General features: G+C 31.0%; 1 protein-coding gene across 2 annotated transcripts in view; it reads left to right on the top strand.

Annotated features, from left to right (window-relative positions):
• Window positions 1-16,450, top strand: part of LOC145292118 (inositol polyphosphate 5-phosphatase OCRL-like) — a 161,547-nt gene that overhangs the window by 138,083 nt on the left and 7,014 nt on the right. For both annotated transcript variants that reach the window (XM_080138224.1, XM_080138223.1), the window contains 6 exons: window positions 2,513-2,609; window positions 4,980-5,106; window positions 7,134-7,242; window positions 9,052-9,168; window positions 13,624-13,708; window positions 15,870-15,997. In XM_080138224.1, coding sequence (XP_079994350.1) covers window positions 2,513-2,609; window positions 4,980-5,106; window positions 7,134-7,242; window positions 9,052-9,168; window positions 13,624-13,708; window positions 15,870-15,997 — 663 coding nt within the window. The remainder of the gene's footprint in view (window positions 1-2,512; window positions 2,610-4,979; window positions 5,107-7,133; window positions 7,243-9,051; window positions 9,169-13,623; window positions 13,709-15,869; window positions 15,998-16,450) is intronic.

Here is a 16,450-nt window from a genome sequence, read left to right as displayed (position 1 = left end):
TTTAAAACTATTTGGTTCTTGTCCAGAATTCCCTCTACACTAAAAAACAATAATAAAGAAATATCTGTATGATGCCTGTAGCCGTGATGAAACAAAAATATCATATTCCAAAAATCGCATAAATTGATCAAGTATTATTGTTTTTAACTAAGAAAATCAAATTTTATGAGTAACCAGACAGCTACCCTCTTGTCTGCCATTTTGAAAACAGTTTAAAACAAATACAACAGGAGATAACTCAATAACTCAAACTTACGAGGTTTATGTTTTAATGCCTACAAATCCCCATTAATCACTCACTTAAAATTTTTTTTTTTTTTTTAATAAAAAAAATTACTACTTTATCAATTTATATGATTTTTGGAGTATGATATTTTCATTTTGTCATGAGTATGTACATCATACAGGTTTTTCTTCATTTTTGATTTTTAATATTGAGGGAATTCTGGAGAAGAACCAACTATTTACTCGAAAATTGGTGCAAGTTAGAAATCTAGTTTTAAGGTCCAGTACTCGCCATTAACCAACACTCAACTTTCTCTGTCTAGACATATTTGATATTCCAAGAAAGTATAAAATAGACCGATCCTAAACCTAGTCACATCCACGGAAATAAAAACGCAGTAAAATCAATGTGAAAATTTGTACATATCAGATCATAATTTGATATACTTAAACGGAATCAGTTGCAAGTACATTATCACTTGAATTACAAAAACTTTCCTTCAACAATTACAAAAAAATCTTCTCTCCACTAATTTCCATGGTTAATAACACTCTAGCTAAGAGTTCATCTGAGACTTCTTAGCTCAATATTCACAGTTAACATGAATACATAAAGACATTGCCAAGGCTGCTGCAAAGAATTTGTCTCCCTTTACTGTGCAAGAAAAATACTCACGCCTAACAGTACCCTATATCTCTACAAAGCCACCATTCGCCCATGCATAGAATATTGTTGCCACACATGGGTCAGTGCATCAACCACTATTCACTCTATTGAACAGGCTCCAACAAAGAGTTTTCAATCTAATAAGTCCAACACTATTGACCAAGCATCAATCTTTATCTCATTGCCACAATGCTGCATCCCTGTGTTTGTCTTACAAGTACTTTAATTGAATGGGATCTGATGAACACCTAGCACTGGTGCCCATTAACGTAAATACCTGTTGTGATCCAATCGATAACATGTTCGCTTAAGAACTCAAGTTTTATAAGTTCGTGTCCAACACGCAGCAATTTTTTTTTTTTTCTTTTGCTTACAAAATTTTGCTTTCCGTTTCGCTTCTGGCTGATGACACCCAGGTCCGTTTTTTTTTTGTTTTTTTTCTTTAACATTATTTTACAACCATGCAATGCTAGTTTTTAATAAAAAAAAATCAAATTTTATGAATAAGCAAAAAGGGACTACTTTGTGTCATCATCTTGAAGTGATGAGGGCAGATAACTCCACAATAATTCAAACTTGCAAGATCAGCCTTGTAATGGCTACGATTTCCCATTAATCGCTTGAAATTTTAAAATTTTGTTTATAAAAATCAAATTACTTTATTAATTTACTTGATTTTTGAAATATGATCTTTTCATTTTGTCATGGATACATACACATTAAAGAGTTTTCTGTATTTTTACTTTTTAATAGAGGAGGAATCTTGAACAACCACAAAAAATATTATTAAAGTCCTCATTTTTGACCAGCTCTTAATCTCTCATCTTTTACTGATGTTTTCAAATATTGAAATGATTAATTTGAACTATTTCTATTCTTTCTCATGCTTTTCAAACATATGAAGCTATCTTATCAGATTTTGAAAGCCAGGCCCATATAGCATTTAAGCTGACAAATTAAATTTTGCTTCCAATAAGGTCATTTTCATTTGCCATTGTTGTACCTTATTTCTAGCAATGCAATAACATATTTCATGGCAATTTATTTGTAAAAAAATGCATAATCCTATCCAAATGATTGTTGCTATGAAACATTTTTAAATAATCACCTAAAAATAAAAATCAGCAACGGCTATAACTCATATTTTAGATTGAAGAATATAATGGGAATTATTTACATTAAAAAATAAAAATTAAAATGATTTCACTGCATCCTAGTCAATGCCAACTACCATATATTTCAGCATATAAGGTGACCGTCAGCTAAGACGAGGTACAAAATTGGAGCAAATTTTAATAAATTTATCATATATCGGTTGTATAAGATAACTGCTAAATCACAAACTATATTTGTTTAGCCTAGGCTACAGAGAGCAAAACCCAGTATCTTATGAAATATTGTTTTTTAAAGATAATTTTTTAACTTTAATGGTCGACTTATACGTCAAAATATTCAGTTAAGTATAGTTATGAACATTTGCATACATTTTTTTAACTCAAATTCTCTGATTTATTTTGAAAATAACTGATAAGATATCTCTTTGCAGATTTCTATTTTGTTTTTTTTATTAAAAGAAAAATTTCATTAAAAAGTAAAAGCTAAAATTGTGTGTATTTTCAGGGTCCAGTTGAGTTTGAATTTATAAAGAAAGCCCAAGGAAATGATTTTTGCAAATCCTGGTTGAACGTAAATCCATACAAAGCTGTTTTAATGCCAGGTAAGATCAAAATCGTTTTAATTTTTTTTCTTGTATTATTCTTAGAGTACATTTACAAATAATCATATAGTTATTAAATTTTAAAAACTAAAGTATTCAACTTAATGTTGGTAATTATTAATCAAGATCAATTATTTTTAATCATTTCAATTTAGTGAAACTGAACAAATCTGTTTCTGAATATTTGAGATAAGCATTGATAATTTATATTATTTGGATTAATAGAACTACTGTTCTCATCTTGAACGTTATTCACACAACATTTTTATCAATGTAACCTTGGACCTTTTTTAGGTGTATCTTGTGCACTTCAGGAATCTTTCTGTCAAACTCGGGAATTTGCATAGAATGTTGAACGAAACTCTTTATTTAATTTATAGGGGTAGCATGCTTTCGTTCCATCAGTCACGACTGAGTAGAAGCCCTAAGTAATTTGCTATTGTACTTTGAGTGTCACTTGCACTGAGAATTGAACCTTCAACCTCAAAAGAGTATAACTTACAACTGAATGTTACCATATACTTTATTTACGATGCCATGAGCCCTTGCAAAGAATTGTAGTATGAATTTAGGGAGTTTGACAAAATACACCTGGAGAAGGTCGGAGGTTACACCAATCAAAATGTTGTGCAAATAACTCTCAAGCAAAAAAACAGTAATCCGGTTAATCCAAATTATCAAATCTGATCCTACACAAAATGTTCAAATCATGTGAAGATTTTTGTTTTTCTTTCTGCTGTTAAAGGTTCGAAACATAGATGAAACTGTCTCAATTCAAAGCCACAAAATGAAAAAATAATATTAAAAAACAAAAGAAAATCTCAAAAGTATTATTTCTGGAGAGATAGGAAGTCACAACATTTCTTTGACCGTAACATCAATAAAGCAAACAATGGAAAATGAGAAATACGGATTCATAAAAATTTTTTAAAAGTGATTTGGAATTCTGACTAAAATGATTGAACTGGGCAGACAATGGAACAATTAGTATCTGAGAAAAGGTAGCCAGAAGATTTTACGTGGGATGATGTAAAACAAGTTTTATATAAACTTAGACATAAATAACAGGAAGAGTAGGTCCAGGGAGTTTGCTGAGGAAAGTAAGGATGTATGGAGTTAGAGGTTACACAAACATTTGTATCGTTCAATTCTATTGTGTATGGGTGTAATAAACAAAAAAAGCTATCATTTTTTTTTTTTTTTTATGAAATGTTGCCTTTGTTTCGTTGCTTTAAGGGGAAAAAAAAGTTTGTAACTAACAAGAATGAAAGTATGAATCGAGTTATTACCCTTGCACTTGTTAAAAACTCGTCATATAACAAATGAATTATAAATCTCACTTTGGGTGCAAAAGCGATAACTTGATTTATAATTTCGTCCTTGTTAGTTTACCAATATTATTTAAGGGCAGTTCCACAAGAACTAGTTTACATAATTTGTAATTGGTCAGGAAGCAGAACAGTGTTCCACAGGTGTGCCATTCTAGGAAAGAAGCTTTGTTCGTGGAATCTGCATTTAGATTTAGGCACAGGTAGAGTGGGGGAAATTGTTGATAGTGCTTGTAGCTAGTCGAGTGTTTTTTGTGAAAGTTTGGAAAGGGGGAACCATAGATTGGAGCTCAGATGAGCACTTGCTATGAAAATAATGATAGAGCAGAGACAGGTTTCAAAGCCAGTTTTGAATTCTATCAAGGCAGGATAGAGTGCGCTGAGTAGCTCCTGCCCATATGTGGCAACAGTACTCCATTTTCGGACATACTTGGTTCTTATACAGATAGAGGACTGCATCAGCAGTGAGATACCTTCTGGAGCGATAGAATGATCCAACCATTTTTCCAGTAATCTTTGACAACAGATTTGATGTATGGAGAACTATTGCGATATCTGTTTCAATTTATAGGGAATGGGCAAAGAAAACATGAGAGTAAGTAATAAATAAAATCCTGGCCAGAAATAGGGTAATTTGGAAATCAGTTTCTAAATGCTGTAGAAAGCATGCTACGATGTAAAATGAATTTTAAACCAAATATGACAATGGACATCACCATCTCTCAAATATCTATGTATTTCGCTCGTCTACTTTCAATCTATGTTAATTTAACCACTCTCTAATATTCCTCAATATCTCTGTGCACATTTAGAAAAAAATCTATTTAGCATTTACATATTCATGAAATGACTGGCTTTACTATGTATATTAGATATATTTCTTAAAATTATTGCAGACATTGCCGTAGCGTAGGATTAACACCTAAGAATAAAGACGTCTTTAAATGCTGAATATTGTGTTTCCTTTTCTTATTCCTTGTTACTTATCTATTTAAGTGTGCCGAAATTTTCATAATGTTTGTCAGTTTTGTTTAATTTGTAGGCGACCTTCAAGAAATTGAACTGGAAGTGAAAGTTGATGAGTCATCTGTTTGTAAGTTAAACAGCAAAGAAGACACGATCGATGATATATTAGTGCTGCATCTCCACGGAGGGAAGGACTGCTTTATATCCTTTTTTATTTAATCGACCTGTTTATTATTATCATAGAATTCTTGTTGAACTCTTCTAAAGAACAATAGTATTACATTAGTAAAACTTCTTCCTTTAAGTTCTACTAGGTTGCATATTATTTGCAGTAATATGCTTTTTGAATTAAATGTAGATCAAGTTTTTAGGTTTTGCTAACGAGGTTTGATCCAAGGTTAACCTATATAGCCAAATATATGAGAACAGATAGTTGGTTTGGTTTAGTTGTATTTAGATCAGTTGCCGTTTATAAGTTTGCGAGAAAATACATGTAACGTAAGGTCTTGCTTGATAGAGGTGTTTAGAACCTGGTGAGGATGATTTCAACAGAAGCAAGTCATAGTTAAGGAAACGGATACACAAGTTAATGTTTTTAAGATTAAAAGGTGATTATCTTCCTACATGGACATTTGCGGTGGGGCATTCAAGAGAACATCATCATCCCAACCCCAAGATATAAACAGCATTTGTATTCCCTAAACCAATGAAGGATATTACAACATTTTGTTTTTCTTATATTCATGCATTGCCAAGTAAACATTGTTATATACTGCATAATAACATTGAAACACTGAAGTTAAGCAATGTTAACCCTGATCAATACCAGATGGGTGACCATTTGAGAATACCAGGTGCTGTATGTAGGAATACGTTAACACCTCCATGCAAGAACTGCAAAAACCTAATGTCATCATCTCCCCTGACAGGGATATACATGCGACTGGGAATCGCTTGTGAACATGACATTCCCGTTGAACGTCCTGTTTTGAGAGATGACAGTTCCATCTTCCCAGGGTAAATTTTATTTAAAAGCAGTGAATATTCTTGCCCAAATATACTTTGACTGGATTTAATTGGAAACAACTAAAGGTCTTGGAGAATCTCAACCAAAATTTTGTGACATCAACGAAGTGAAGGATATCCATCATAAAATGAATAATATATGAAAATTAGAGTTTTTAACTCATTTATGACAGGAAAAAGTTATGGCCAGTTGAATTAGAATGAGTGTTTTATGCCAAATTGATGAGTGAATATATTTAAATTTGTGCTGATTTTTCCATCAAATACTAATATCTATTAATCCCCAACCATGCATTGAAAGGATACCATAATATTTAGTTTGTGGCACTTTATCGTAGCAAAAGTCTGTGCAAAATTTCAGCAAGATTGGCGCAGTAGTTCCAGACAAAATAGAACAGAGAAACAGACGGACAAATAGAAGTATAATGTAAATTCATTAGACTATTAAGAGATTCTTGCAGATGGAGTAGTACTTTCTGAGATGGTTTTCTATGGTGGTCTTAATTGGTCTTCACATACCCAGTATTATTTGATATGTTTCATAGCATTTTTTTTTGCAGCTACAGACAATAGTTAACCTCTATGATGACAAAAACCATGCATGGGAAAGAGTCACACCCTTTATGAGGTAATTTTGTTAATGTGCATCAGCATAGATCACAATGGATCTAGAGGAATGTAATTTCAATAAAAAATTCTGTTTTTTAAATTCATTATATGCTTTAATTGATACTTTAATTAATACTTGTATGCTTTAAGAGTAGTTGGAGTTGCTATGCGGATCATCAACAAATGGATGCTTTAGCTGAGAATGTCACAATATTGTGGAGATCATCCTGAATGACAAGTGGAAGGTTTATTGATCTAATTAACAGAGAATTGTGGTACATCAGTAATATCGGTGCATGTAGATGTCGTCAGATTTGAATAACGATTCCCAGAAGGAAGGATTTAAAAGTAGTTGAGAAAATGCTATTTACTTAATGAAAAAAAGGGCATGTTCGAATATTCAATTAAATGTGATAATCTATGTGCGTTATGTTTTTATATTAAAAATTTATATCATTTTTCAAATATTGCTATCTTTGTTTCAATCGTTCACAAATGTTACGGATTAAAATTAATGCTTGTCGTATGAAAGTAGAACCTTGTGTATTTGTAAGTATTTCATGACAGTAATATCTTTCTTAACTCCAAGACAAATTACGATAAACGGTAATTTCGTTCCCACCAGCTTTGGTTCTTCTATTGAAGCCCTAATTCAGATGCAACGGCCAATCAGAGAAGTACCAGTTGCTCAACTTGTTGACTTGGTAAGCATCCTCTCCCACCTTTCTCTTTCTTTACTTTCTTACACTCGCCTTTTCTCTTACTCTTTCTTTATTTACTGCTTGGCAGTCTTGTTCTATATTCAGTATATTGATCGCGATGCCTCCATTCAGTCTCAAAAGACAAAGGATATCCTCTGTAGGCACAGTTGCGAGTGTAATTGTGAAGCAAGGGTTACACAATCCACAACCACACCTCTACTGAGTCGGCACTGTTTAGTCCAGTGGCAAGGAGAAGACCAGGATGACTGGAAACAATGCCGAGATAAGCGGAGAGCACACACAGCACCTGGAAGTTCCAAATGGTCACCCATTTAGTACTGACCAGGTTTAACGTTGCTTAACTTCCGTGATCCAGCGGGAACTGGTGTGTCAACGTGATTATGCCGTACACATTCAGCATATTGAAACTAATACTAAGTAGGTATAACTTCCTGGTCGAGGAATCTGAAAGCAAAATTGCAAAAAAATGTGTGCGTAAAACATATAACATGCTTGGATAAAATTTGTTTGTTGCTAAAAAAAAAACAAGCCATGAATAATTTACAGATCGTTCTCTAAAGAGACAAACCAATAACAATATTTTTTAATGCTATAAAACTATATGGTAGAGATCCGTGTATAAATGTTGTAAAAAAAGTTTAGAACTTCCCATAAAACAAGCAGAAAAAGTTTCATTAGTAAAACATAATGATGACACAATTCAGTTACAATTTTATGAAAAGTCAGAGCAAAAAAAAAGTGAATGTAGAGAATGAAAAGTATTTCAAAGAATTACGATAAAGCATAAAAATAGTTCATTTCTGAATATAAACAATGATAAAAATAAATTATTGCATATTTCGACATATAAAGCGACCATCAGATAAAATGAGGTACAAAATTAAAGAAAATTTTAATAAATTTATCATATATCGGTTGTATAAGACGATTGCTAAATCACGAAAACATGTTTGTTTAGCCTAGGCTGACACCCGGTATCTTATGAAATATTGGTTTTTAAAGATAATTTTTTAACTTTAAAGGTCATCTTATATACCGAAATACACAGTAAATGAATTTCAACCATAATAAATTCAATAAATTTCAACAATGATGAAATAAATTAATTTAAAAGATGATAAAATAAATAAATAATAAAATAAATTAATAAATTTCTATTATTATTGAAATTACCATGCAGTGCTTTCGATTATAATTATTTTTACGAATTTTTCACAGTTTGCTAATGTTTTAAATATTCACCATTTTCATATAAAATTTTTGCTCAATCATTTAAATAACCTGTCTGGAATCTACCGATGATAACACTGTTCCTATTCTGCATAAGTACCAAAAAATGGATATGAAAATGAGTACATTTTTATTGTTTTGATATTAATATGTTATATGCTATTGACATAGATTTGTGACTGGGAAACGCACATCCTCAACTGCTGTTGCAGCAACAAGCGGCGGATATCACATTGGTTAGAAACAGAAGTAATTATGTTCCCTACTACAAGATGTCACAGTAAAACTAAATGGCACGTCTACTAGTTATCTGTTTACATGGCAGAAAAAGTTCTGTCTCAAGTAATGTTACACATTTCAATTGGAAGTTTATAGACATTTGGCAATTTGATTCATTTTGTTTGAAAATCTATTCATCTCTAAAGTCAAATGATTAGATAAATTCTTTGTTTGGTTTTTATGTTTTTCTCTATTCTGCAAATTTTTTGCTAATTAAAGAAATTTCCAAGAAATTCAAAATTTTAAAAAATGCAGGATTTTTTATCAAATTTTCTTTTTCAGGAACAGCCTGGCAGTTTAAAGCAAGTTGATATTGCAGCCACTGGGGGTCGTCTTTATGCAGTACCAAAAGAAATCTGGCGCCTAATTGATCATCTTCACAAATTTGGACGAACACAAGTGAGATTCAAATTTTTATTATTTTTCACTCTTGCTAATTTCTTCCACATTCAAATTTTTAATGGTACTATCAGATCAGGATATCTGAAGATGTTGGCTTCCTGAGACGAAATGCACCAAACACTACAAACTAGTAATTGAAGATACAAAGAGCTTGAAAAATAAAAACCTTCTACAAAATAACTGGATGCAACATGAATACGCTGGTGAGCATATTAGTGCTTAGCAAGCCGTTTTTCCGTTAAGCAGATTTGAATTTCTATAAAAGGTAACATTTTAAAGAAATTTCTGCACAACTAATAATTATCAAATATTTACATATTATACATGAAAATAATTCTGAAATTATTATCTATATGAAAATGGATGATATATGCCGATTTATCTTATCAATTTTGAAATATTTTTTGTCAACTTTGCTCGGTCATACTTTGCTTCCTATCATCCTAAAAACATAAATAAAAGTCCAGTAGAGATGAACTTCTATTTTTATATAGCCTGTAAAATTTCAGCCATATCCAATCAAATTTATCCCCACACATGTGTATCCAAACGTAACGTATGAAATGTAAACATTGTAAAACAGTTTCCCTTTTTGCTGTCGTCATTTTATACCTTTTTTTAATTTTTAACTTGAAGCATAAAAACATTGAACACATAAAAGAAAAATAAATTAACATCATCGAAATGCTTATTCTATTCCCTTTCCAGCAATGTAATTCTTTTAAAAATTGACCAACAAATAAAAAGATATGACTTGTTGAAGCATATTAGGTATGTAATATTGCCGAAGCCCACGAAAATAGAGCATACGCTTGTAATGCTAATTTAAATACAAAGTTACTAGTGCAGAAATATATCTTTTTAAAATCAAACTTATAAAAATATTTGTTAGGTAATTTTGTTAAAAATGGGTTTCTAAATAATATTATTTCGGTACACTCCATAAATACCAAAAACTGATTAATTAATGCATTTTGTGTTCTTATTTAGAATTCGGCTTAATAAAAATACAGACAAATCTTTATAATATGTGTACCCGTTTCATATTCCAAAATTCATGTAAATTGACCTTTTTTTTAAGAAAATCAAATTTTATGATGAGTGAGATGGAAGAAGTAGGGGCTGCCATGTTTTTTAGCTGCGTATATTAAAATTCAAGGGTGGACAACTCAATTCAACTTCCGAGATTTTGTTTGTATTCAAAATAATAAAAAACTTTTTATTTTGCTAAAAGTTATAAATTTTGATTTCCTTAGTTAAAAAAAATCTACTTGATTAATTTACATGATTTTTGGAATATGACATCTTCGTTCCATGATGAGTACATACATAATAAAGATTTTTCTGTATTTTTTTAAAAATAAAATCAAATTCTAAATAGAACTGAATTTTTTAAATGTTATAAAACTTGATGAAAATATTCAAAACTATTTGAGAATAAATATATAAACAGTTTTAGTTTACACATTTCTTTTTATAGAAATATGTTTGTTTGACTTATACTTTTGAAAAAGGATAAACATTAATTTTAAAAAATATTATTATACAAAAAAAGAACTTCCTCACAGAAATAGTAAATTTGAAACATTTTTATACAAAAATGTTTTAATGGAATTTAATAAATTTATAAGAAAGAAATGAACAAGTCAAAAATATTGTTGCAACTGTATTCGCTACAACGCTGAAGAAAACGATATATTATCATCTATATATGGAAAATCTTGGAAGGAAGGGCCCCAAACACAACAATAGTAGAAATAACCCATCAGCAGTGAGGAAAGCTCTGCTATATAAAAACCACACCTGGGACTACACGGAGGATCAAGTCCTTCATCCACCACAGCTTCACGTACAGTGACACAAGAACATTCAACTGTATTCAGCTGCAATAAGAAATATAAGGAGAGTGTCCCCCAACACTTTCAAGAAAAAAATGGATATTTGGCTTGAAAAGATACCTGATCAGCCACCAACTCCAAGTTACCCTAGTCCCAACCTAAATCGTCCAGTGGACTGGACCTCTGTAGGAAATGGGCAGGCTGGATGCAGTGGAGCTCCAGCTCAGTTGTGTCAATAACCAACGGAGTAACACAGAAAACTAAAGATCTCTACAAAATATATCAATAATACTGTGAAAAATTTTCTTTATTATTAAGAAAACAGACTTGTAAAAATTATTTAACTGGTTTAAAAGCTTAAAAAAAAAAAAAAAAAAATTTCAACTTTCTGACCAAAAATCCATTTTCTTTTTTCTTTTTTTTTTTTTTAGATCCTTATAATAAAGTATACAGTTAAAAGATAACTCAACATTGTTTGCTGTATTATAAAGAAAAAGGATCATTAAAAAAAACTAATTAAAAATTATTTAAAAACGGGTGCATTTTTAACTTAAAATTAAAGTCACATGTGGATTCGTAAATAAATACATTTTTTAACAAATGTAAAACTTGACAATATTTTCCTGCCAAAAAATAGTTCCTTCTTAATTGCACATGTCCAAATGTAAAGTAATTTTTTTATCTTCTAATAAATAAAATAGTCACTTTTCGACCAGTTTTATAAATCTCTGATTAATTTCTTTGAGAATTGAAACAGAAAATGACCATCCTTCATAATAATCAATACTGTTACGTTAACAGGTCATCTGATTTTTTAGTAGAGACGGGTACTATTATGAAACTCACGTACGAGTTCCTCAGAGCACATTCCATTAAAGTACTTGCAAAAAAAGCACAGGGATGCAGTACTGCAGCGATAGAACAGAGGTTGAAGCTTGGCCAATAGTGTAGGATCTACTAAATTTGGACTCTGTTTAAGAATGAAAGACTAGTGATAGATGCATCAGCCCTGATATGGCAACAATACTCCATGCATGAGTAACTTTGCAAAAATATAGGATACTCTCTGGTGTGATTAATTTTCTAGCATGGTAGAGGGAGCCCACTTTCTTTGCAGCAGCAGCATTGGCAATGTTCTCAGTGTATTTGTTCCAATTCATGTTTCCTGAGAATTTTAAGCAAGGAGTTTAAAAGATGGGCTCTCAGAGAGGATGTTATTTGTCATTGGCAATTAGTGTTTTTTAATAACTATTTATTATGACTCTTTTGAGCATTTCTTCTTTTAAGCCCCTTTGCCTTGATATTTTCACGGTAGATGCTTGACTACAATCTCTGGTTACTCCTCTAAAACCTTCACAGCAAGTACCCGTCTAACTACAACCATTGCAAAGAACTCTTCCTTTTCTCTCTTTGTACTTAAAACAAAAATAGTGCAGTTTTTTTCTAAAAACTTCCCATCTGTGGAATATAACTACTTCCTTGCTGGCTACAACATAGTCATCCTTAAGTCCATTATTAACAAATATTTGTCAAACTGTCATCTTGAATAATCAAATCCTGCACTTTCTACCCATCGCGTTTTCTAATTGACAATTTTATTAACCCTTATCCTTGAGTAATTTTAAGCCTTGATAAGTGGAAATGCATTAGTATAAAAAAATAAACAAAATAGTCATCAACTTTTAATAAAAAAAAAACGTTTATATATACAAGGAATTATTAAAAAAAAATCTCTTCCAAATTTCAAACTTGAGTTGATTATTTGTAAAGTTTTAATTAAAGTAGTTAAACCTAAAAATTCCAACCTATGCTTACTCATCAACAGTAAATTTTATTGAAACTCGGTTATAATGTTCAATTCATTTCAAATTATTTTTTTTTATTTCAAGATTTCCTTTTAAAAACTAAATATAAAATTTTTATTACTAAAATCAGTTCAGAATTTATGAAAAATTTTGCAAGCAATTATTTTTCTTTTCATGGGTGCAAACTGCAAACCTCTCTCTCTTAGAGTTCAAAAAAGAATCTATAATCTAATAGGTTCCTCATTGTCTACAAAGCTCCAGCCCCTGTCTCATCGTCATCATGATTTATGCCTGTGCTTGTTTTACAAGTACTACAACAGAATGTGCTCCGATGAACTTGCTACACTTATGCCCCCCCCCCTCAACATAAATATACTCGATCAACCCGACAGTCGGCTAAAACCACATTCATTGACTGTAAAGGTCTGCAAATACTGAAGGGTGTTCTACTCTAATAGCTTATTTCCTTGAACAGCTAGCCTTTGGATTTCCCTCCATACTCCCTGTAACCCCAACTGTACCAACATGCAGAAATTTAAATGTAATGTGAACAATACTCTCGTACAACTCATGATTTATAATACCAGCTATAAATCTGGCCTCTTATCACAGTTCCATCTTGTTTGGGAGTGAATAATAATAATCAATAATTTTTCTTATTTTTTTATTTTTAAATTAAAATACTTTTATTATTTAAAATGAATAAACTTGTAATTTGATAAAATTTGAAATAAGGAACTTAAAACAATGATTCAGTGGAACTTGTTAAGAGCAGAGTTTTGACAATTTTTTTTTCTTCATTTTTTCAGGAGGGACTTTTCCAAGAAACTGGTCTCATTGGAGAGATTTATAAAATCCGTGACTGTCTCGATACTGGCATGCCCGAAGTTATTCATATCCTTTTTTTTTTTTCTCTATTTTCAGTCAGTTGTTGAAATAAGTTTGGCTTATAAAAAATAAAAAAAATTCTAAAAGCATAAAAATCAAAAGCAGATAAATTGAAAAAAATATTTTGTTTTCTGAATTTTCACTTTCATTCACAAAACTTTGTTTTTGTTATTTTAGAATCAAATCTGTTTAAATTGAAATTACCTGAAATCTGCTATTAACAGTTTTCTTTGATGAAAATTATAATCAAAATTTGCAACAATTTTCTGTGATTTTTAAATAATAATACGTGACCTGTTGGGTGAATTTATAATATGAACCCTATGGATTTCAAGCACTCCAAAATAAGTCATAATCAAAATGACACAAATTTCAATAATATCAGATTTTTGAACTTCCAATTGAGTTGAATATGTGCTTTTATAACTTTTGAATCACAAATTAAAGAAAAAAGTTTTACTATTTTAAACAAAGATTTTATTTACAAGTAAATAGCAATGTTTTTTTTTTATCACAAGTCTCTACTTATACAGTGTGTCCAAAAAGTCACTGAAGGGTTTTGAACTTAAATAGATTCTTTTATTTTTAATGATATCTTTCTGTAATTTTAATACAAACTGATTAAGACATTTGGGAAATTTAAAAATAAAAATGCAGAATTCAAAATTTTTATTTATGAAAAATAATGTCTTTTAAATGTTGCCCATTTCCAGCTTCACATATTTGTGCTCTTTCCAAAACATTATTCATGACAGAATCTCTGGGTTGAGATTTAATTCCCTTATTTCATTTCTGATGTTTACCTACAATTCTTGCAGGGTTTGGGGTTTGATAGTTCGAGGTCTGCCAGCTCGCAGAACGAAATAAGGGAGTTAAATCGCAATCCAGATATTCTGCAATCTGTCAAAATGTGGGCAAAATTTAAAAGACATTTTTTTTCATAAATAAAGATTGTTTCAATTTTGCAATTTAAAAAAGAAAATTCCCAATGTCTTAATCATATTGTGTTAAAATGACAGAAAGATATCCTCAAAAAATAAAGAATCTATTTAAGTTCAAAACCATTCAGTGACTTTTTGGACACACTGTATATAAAAGGTATTTTGTGTGTCTGTGTGTGAGTTTGTTCCTTATGGAATCTATCTAAAGTCTGATCTGATTTTTCTTTGAAATTTCACAAAAATGCACTCTGTGTCTGGGAATATTCTTAGATAGATTTTGCCTCTGATAATTTATCAAAAATCGATGATCAAAAAAATCTGATTAAAGAAGAAACAGTTTGATTTTGACCAGATTTAATACCCTTATACAGCCCAAAATCACAAGTGCATTTGAGAAGTTTTATCACCGCAAAAGCAGAAAGGCCTGCCATATAAAATCAACAGTAGGTCCTTTGTTAAGATAGGGGTGCATTCAAAATGAATGTTTCTATTTAGAGCACAATCGGATCATGATACTTGACATTCGCATCTTAAACTTTTAATTCAAGCTATTATATAAAAATATTTTTATAAAATTAAGTGTATTCTCTACAGTGCAATGTAGACTACAATGTTATTGTGAACTAAGTCACTATGGAGAGGCATTTAAAGCTTCATCCCTGTGCACCACAATAGGTTCTTGATTAGAGCAGGCAATCAATCGATTTGATTGAAAAATGAATGATTTCACCAATAAAAGTAAAATAAAACTACTTGATCAATTTGCATGATTTTTAGTGTATGATATTTTCTGTCCAAGGTACTTGCATAAGAAAGATCTTTATTTTTGTTTTTTCTTAATAGGGGAATTATGGACAAGCATTCATTCATCTAATAGATGGCTTGTGATCAAAAGGGTCACAGTTCATCTTGATAAAGAATGTTTTTATCCGTTCCCTTGCTTATTTGATGGATGATGTCATCTACTGTGCCTGGTTATCTCCCATTTTTGCTTCAATTACAGAGTTCCTATTTATTTGCCCCCCCCCCCCCCCCACGAGGGAAGTTAGACACAAGGTCGGGTTTTAATATGGGGAAAATCCAGCTTCCTTTCATTTATAAAAGTATTTTAGACTTGAACCTTCAATTTGTTGTTCTTTACTGATGCTTTAACCATTGAGCTGCACATGTCTGTTTCTGTTGATGACAATTCTTGTTGGTTAGATCTTCCTTGACGCATTGTTTACCTGGTAGCATTCATTCTGTTGCTGGAGCGTTGATTCTCTTCCTCAAGTGTTTACCAGAACCTGTCATTCCATTCAATGTCCACCAAAAGTGCCTTGACGCCTGCAACAACAGCAAAGCATGCAGACAGGTAAGAAACGAAACGTCATTAAAAAGTTTCATAAAACATATCTTTAATGCTTATCAAAATGAATCCTTTAACAGTTATTAGATGATGCGACAGTTTTACTGAAAATCTATGATTCTCATATTTTTACAGGTTCATTGCTTTTTTAGTGGAATTTCATTTTCTTTTTAAAGAAATTTCATTGATTTTTAATGGAATTTCATTTCTTTTTAATGGAATTTCATTGCTTTTTAATGGAATTTTATTTTATTTTTCTCTTTCTTGCTTTGTCTTTCTCTTTCTTGCTTTGTCTTTCTCTTTCTTGCTTTGTCTTTCTCTTACTGTTTTTTTCTCTCTGACTCATTTTCTCTCTGTCTTGCCTTCATTTTTCCTCTCATGACAGTTCTCTCTGAAAACTAAAAAAAATTAATTTCACCATGAAAGGTAATATTTTAAACAATTCATGATATGGGTAGA

Source organism: Euprymna scolopes, chromosome 13 (genome assembly GCF_053919585.1).
Source record: "Euprymna scolopes isolate OS-2025 chromosome 13, ASM5391958v1, whole genome shotgun sequence".
In the NCBI taxonomy this organism is placed as follows: Eukaryota; Metazoa; Mollusca; class Cephalopoda; order Sepiida; family Sepiolidae; genus Euprymna; species Euprymna scolopes.
The sequence above is the reverse complement of the archived record's forward strand: the minus strand, read 5'-3'. Positions and strand labels throughout refer to the sequence as shown.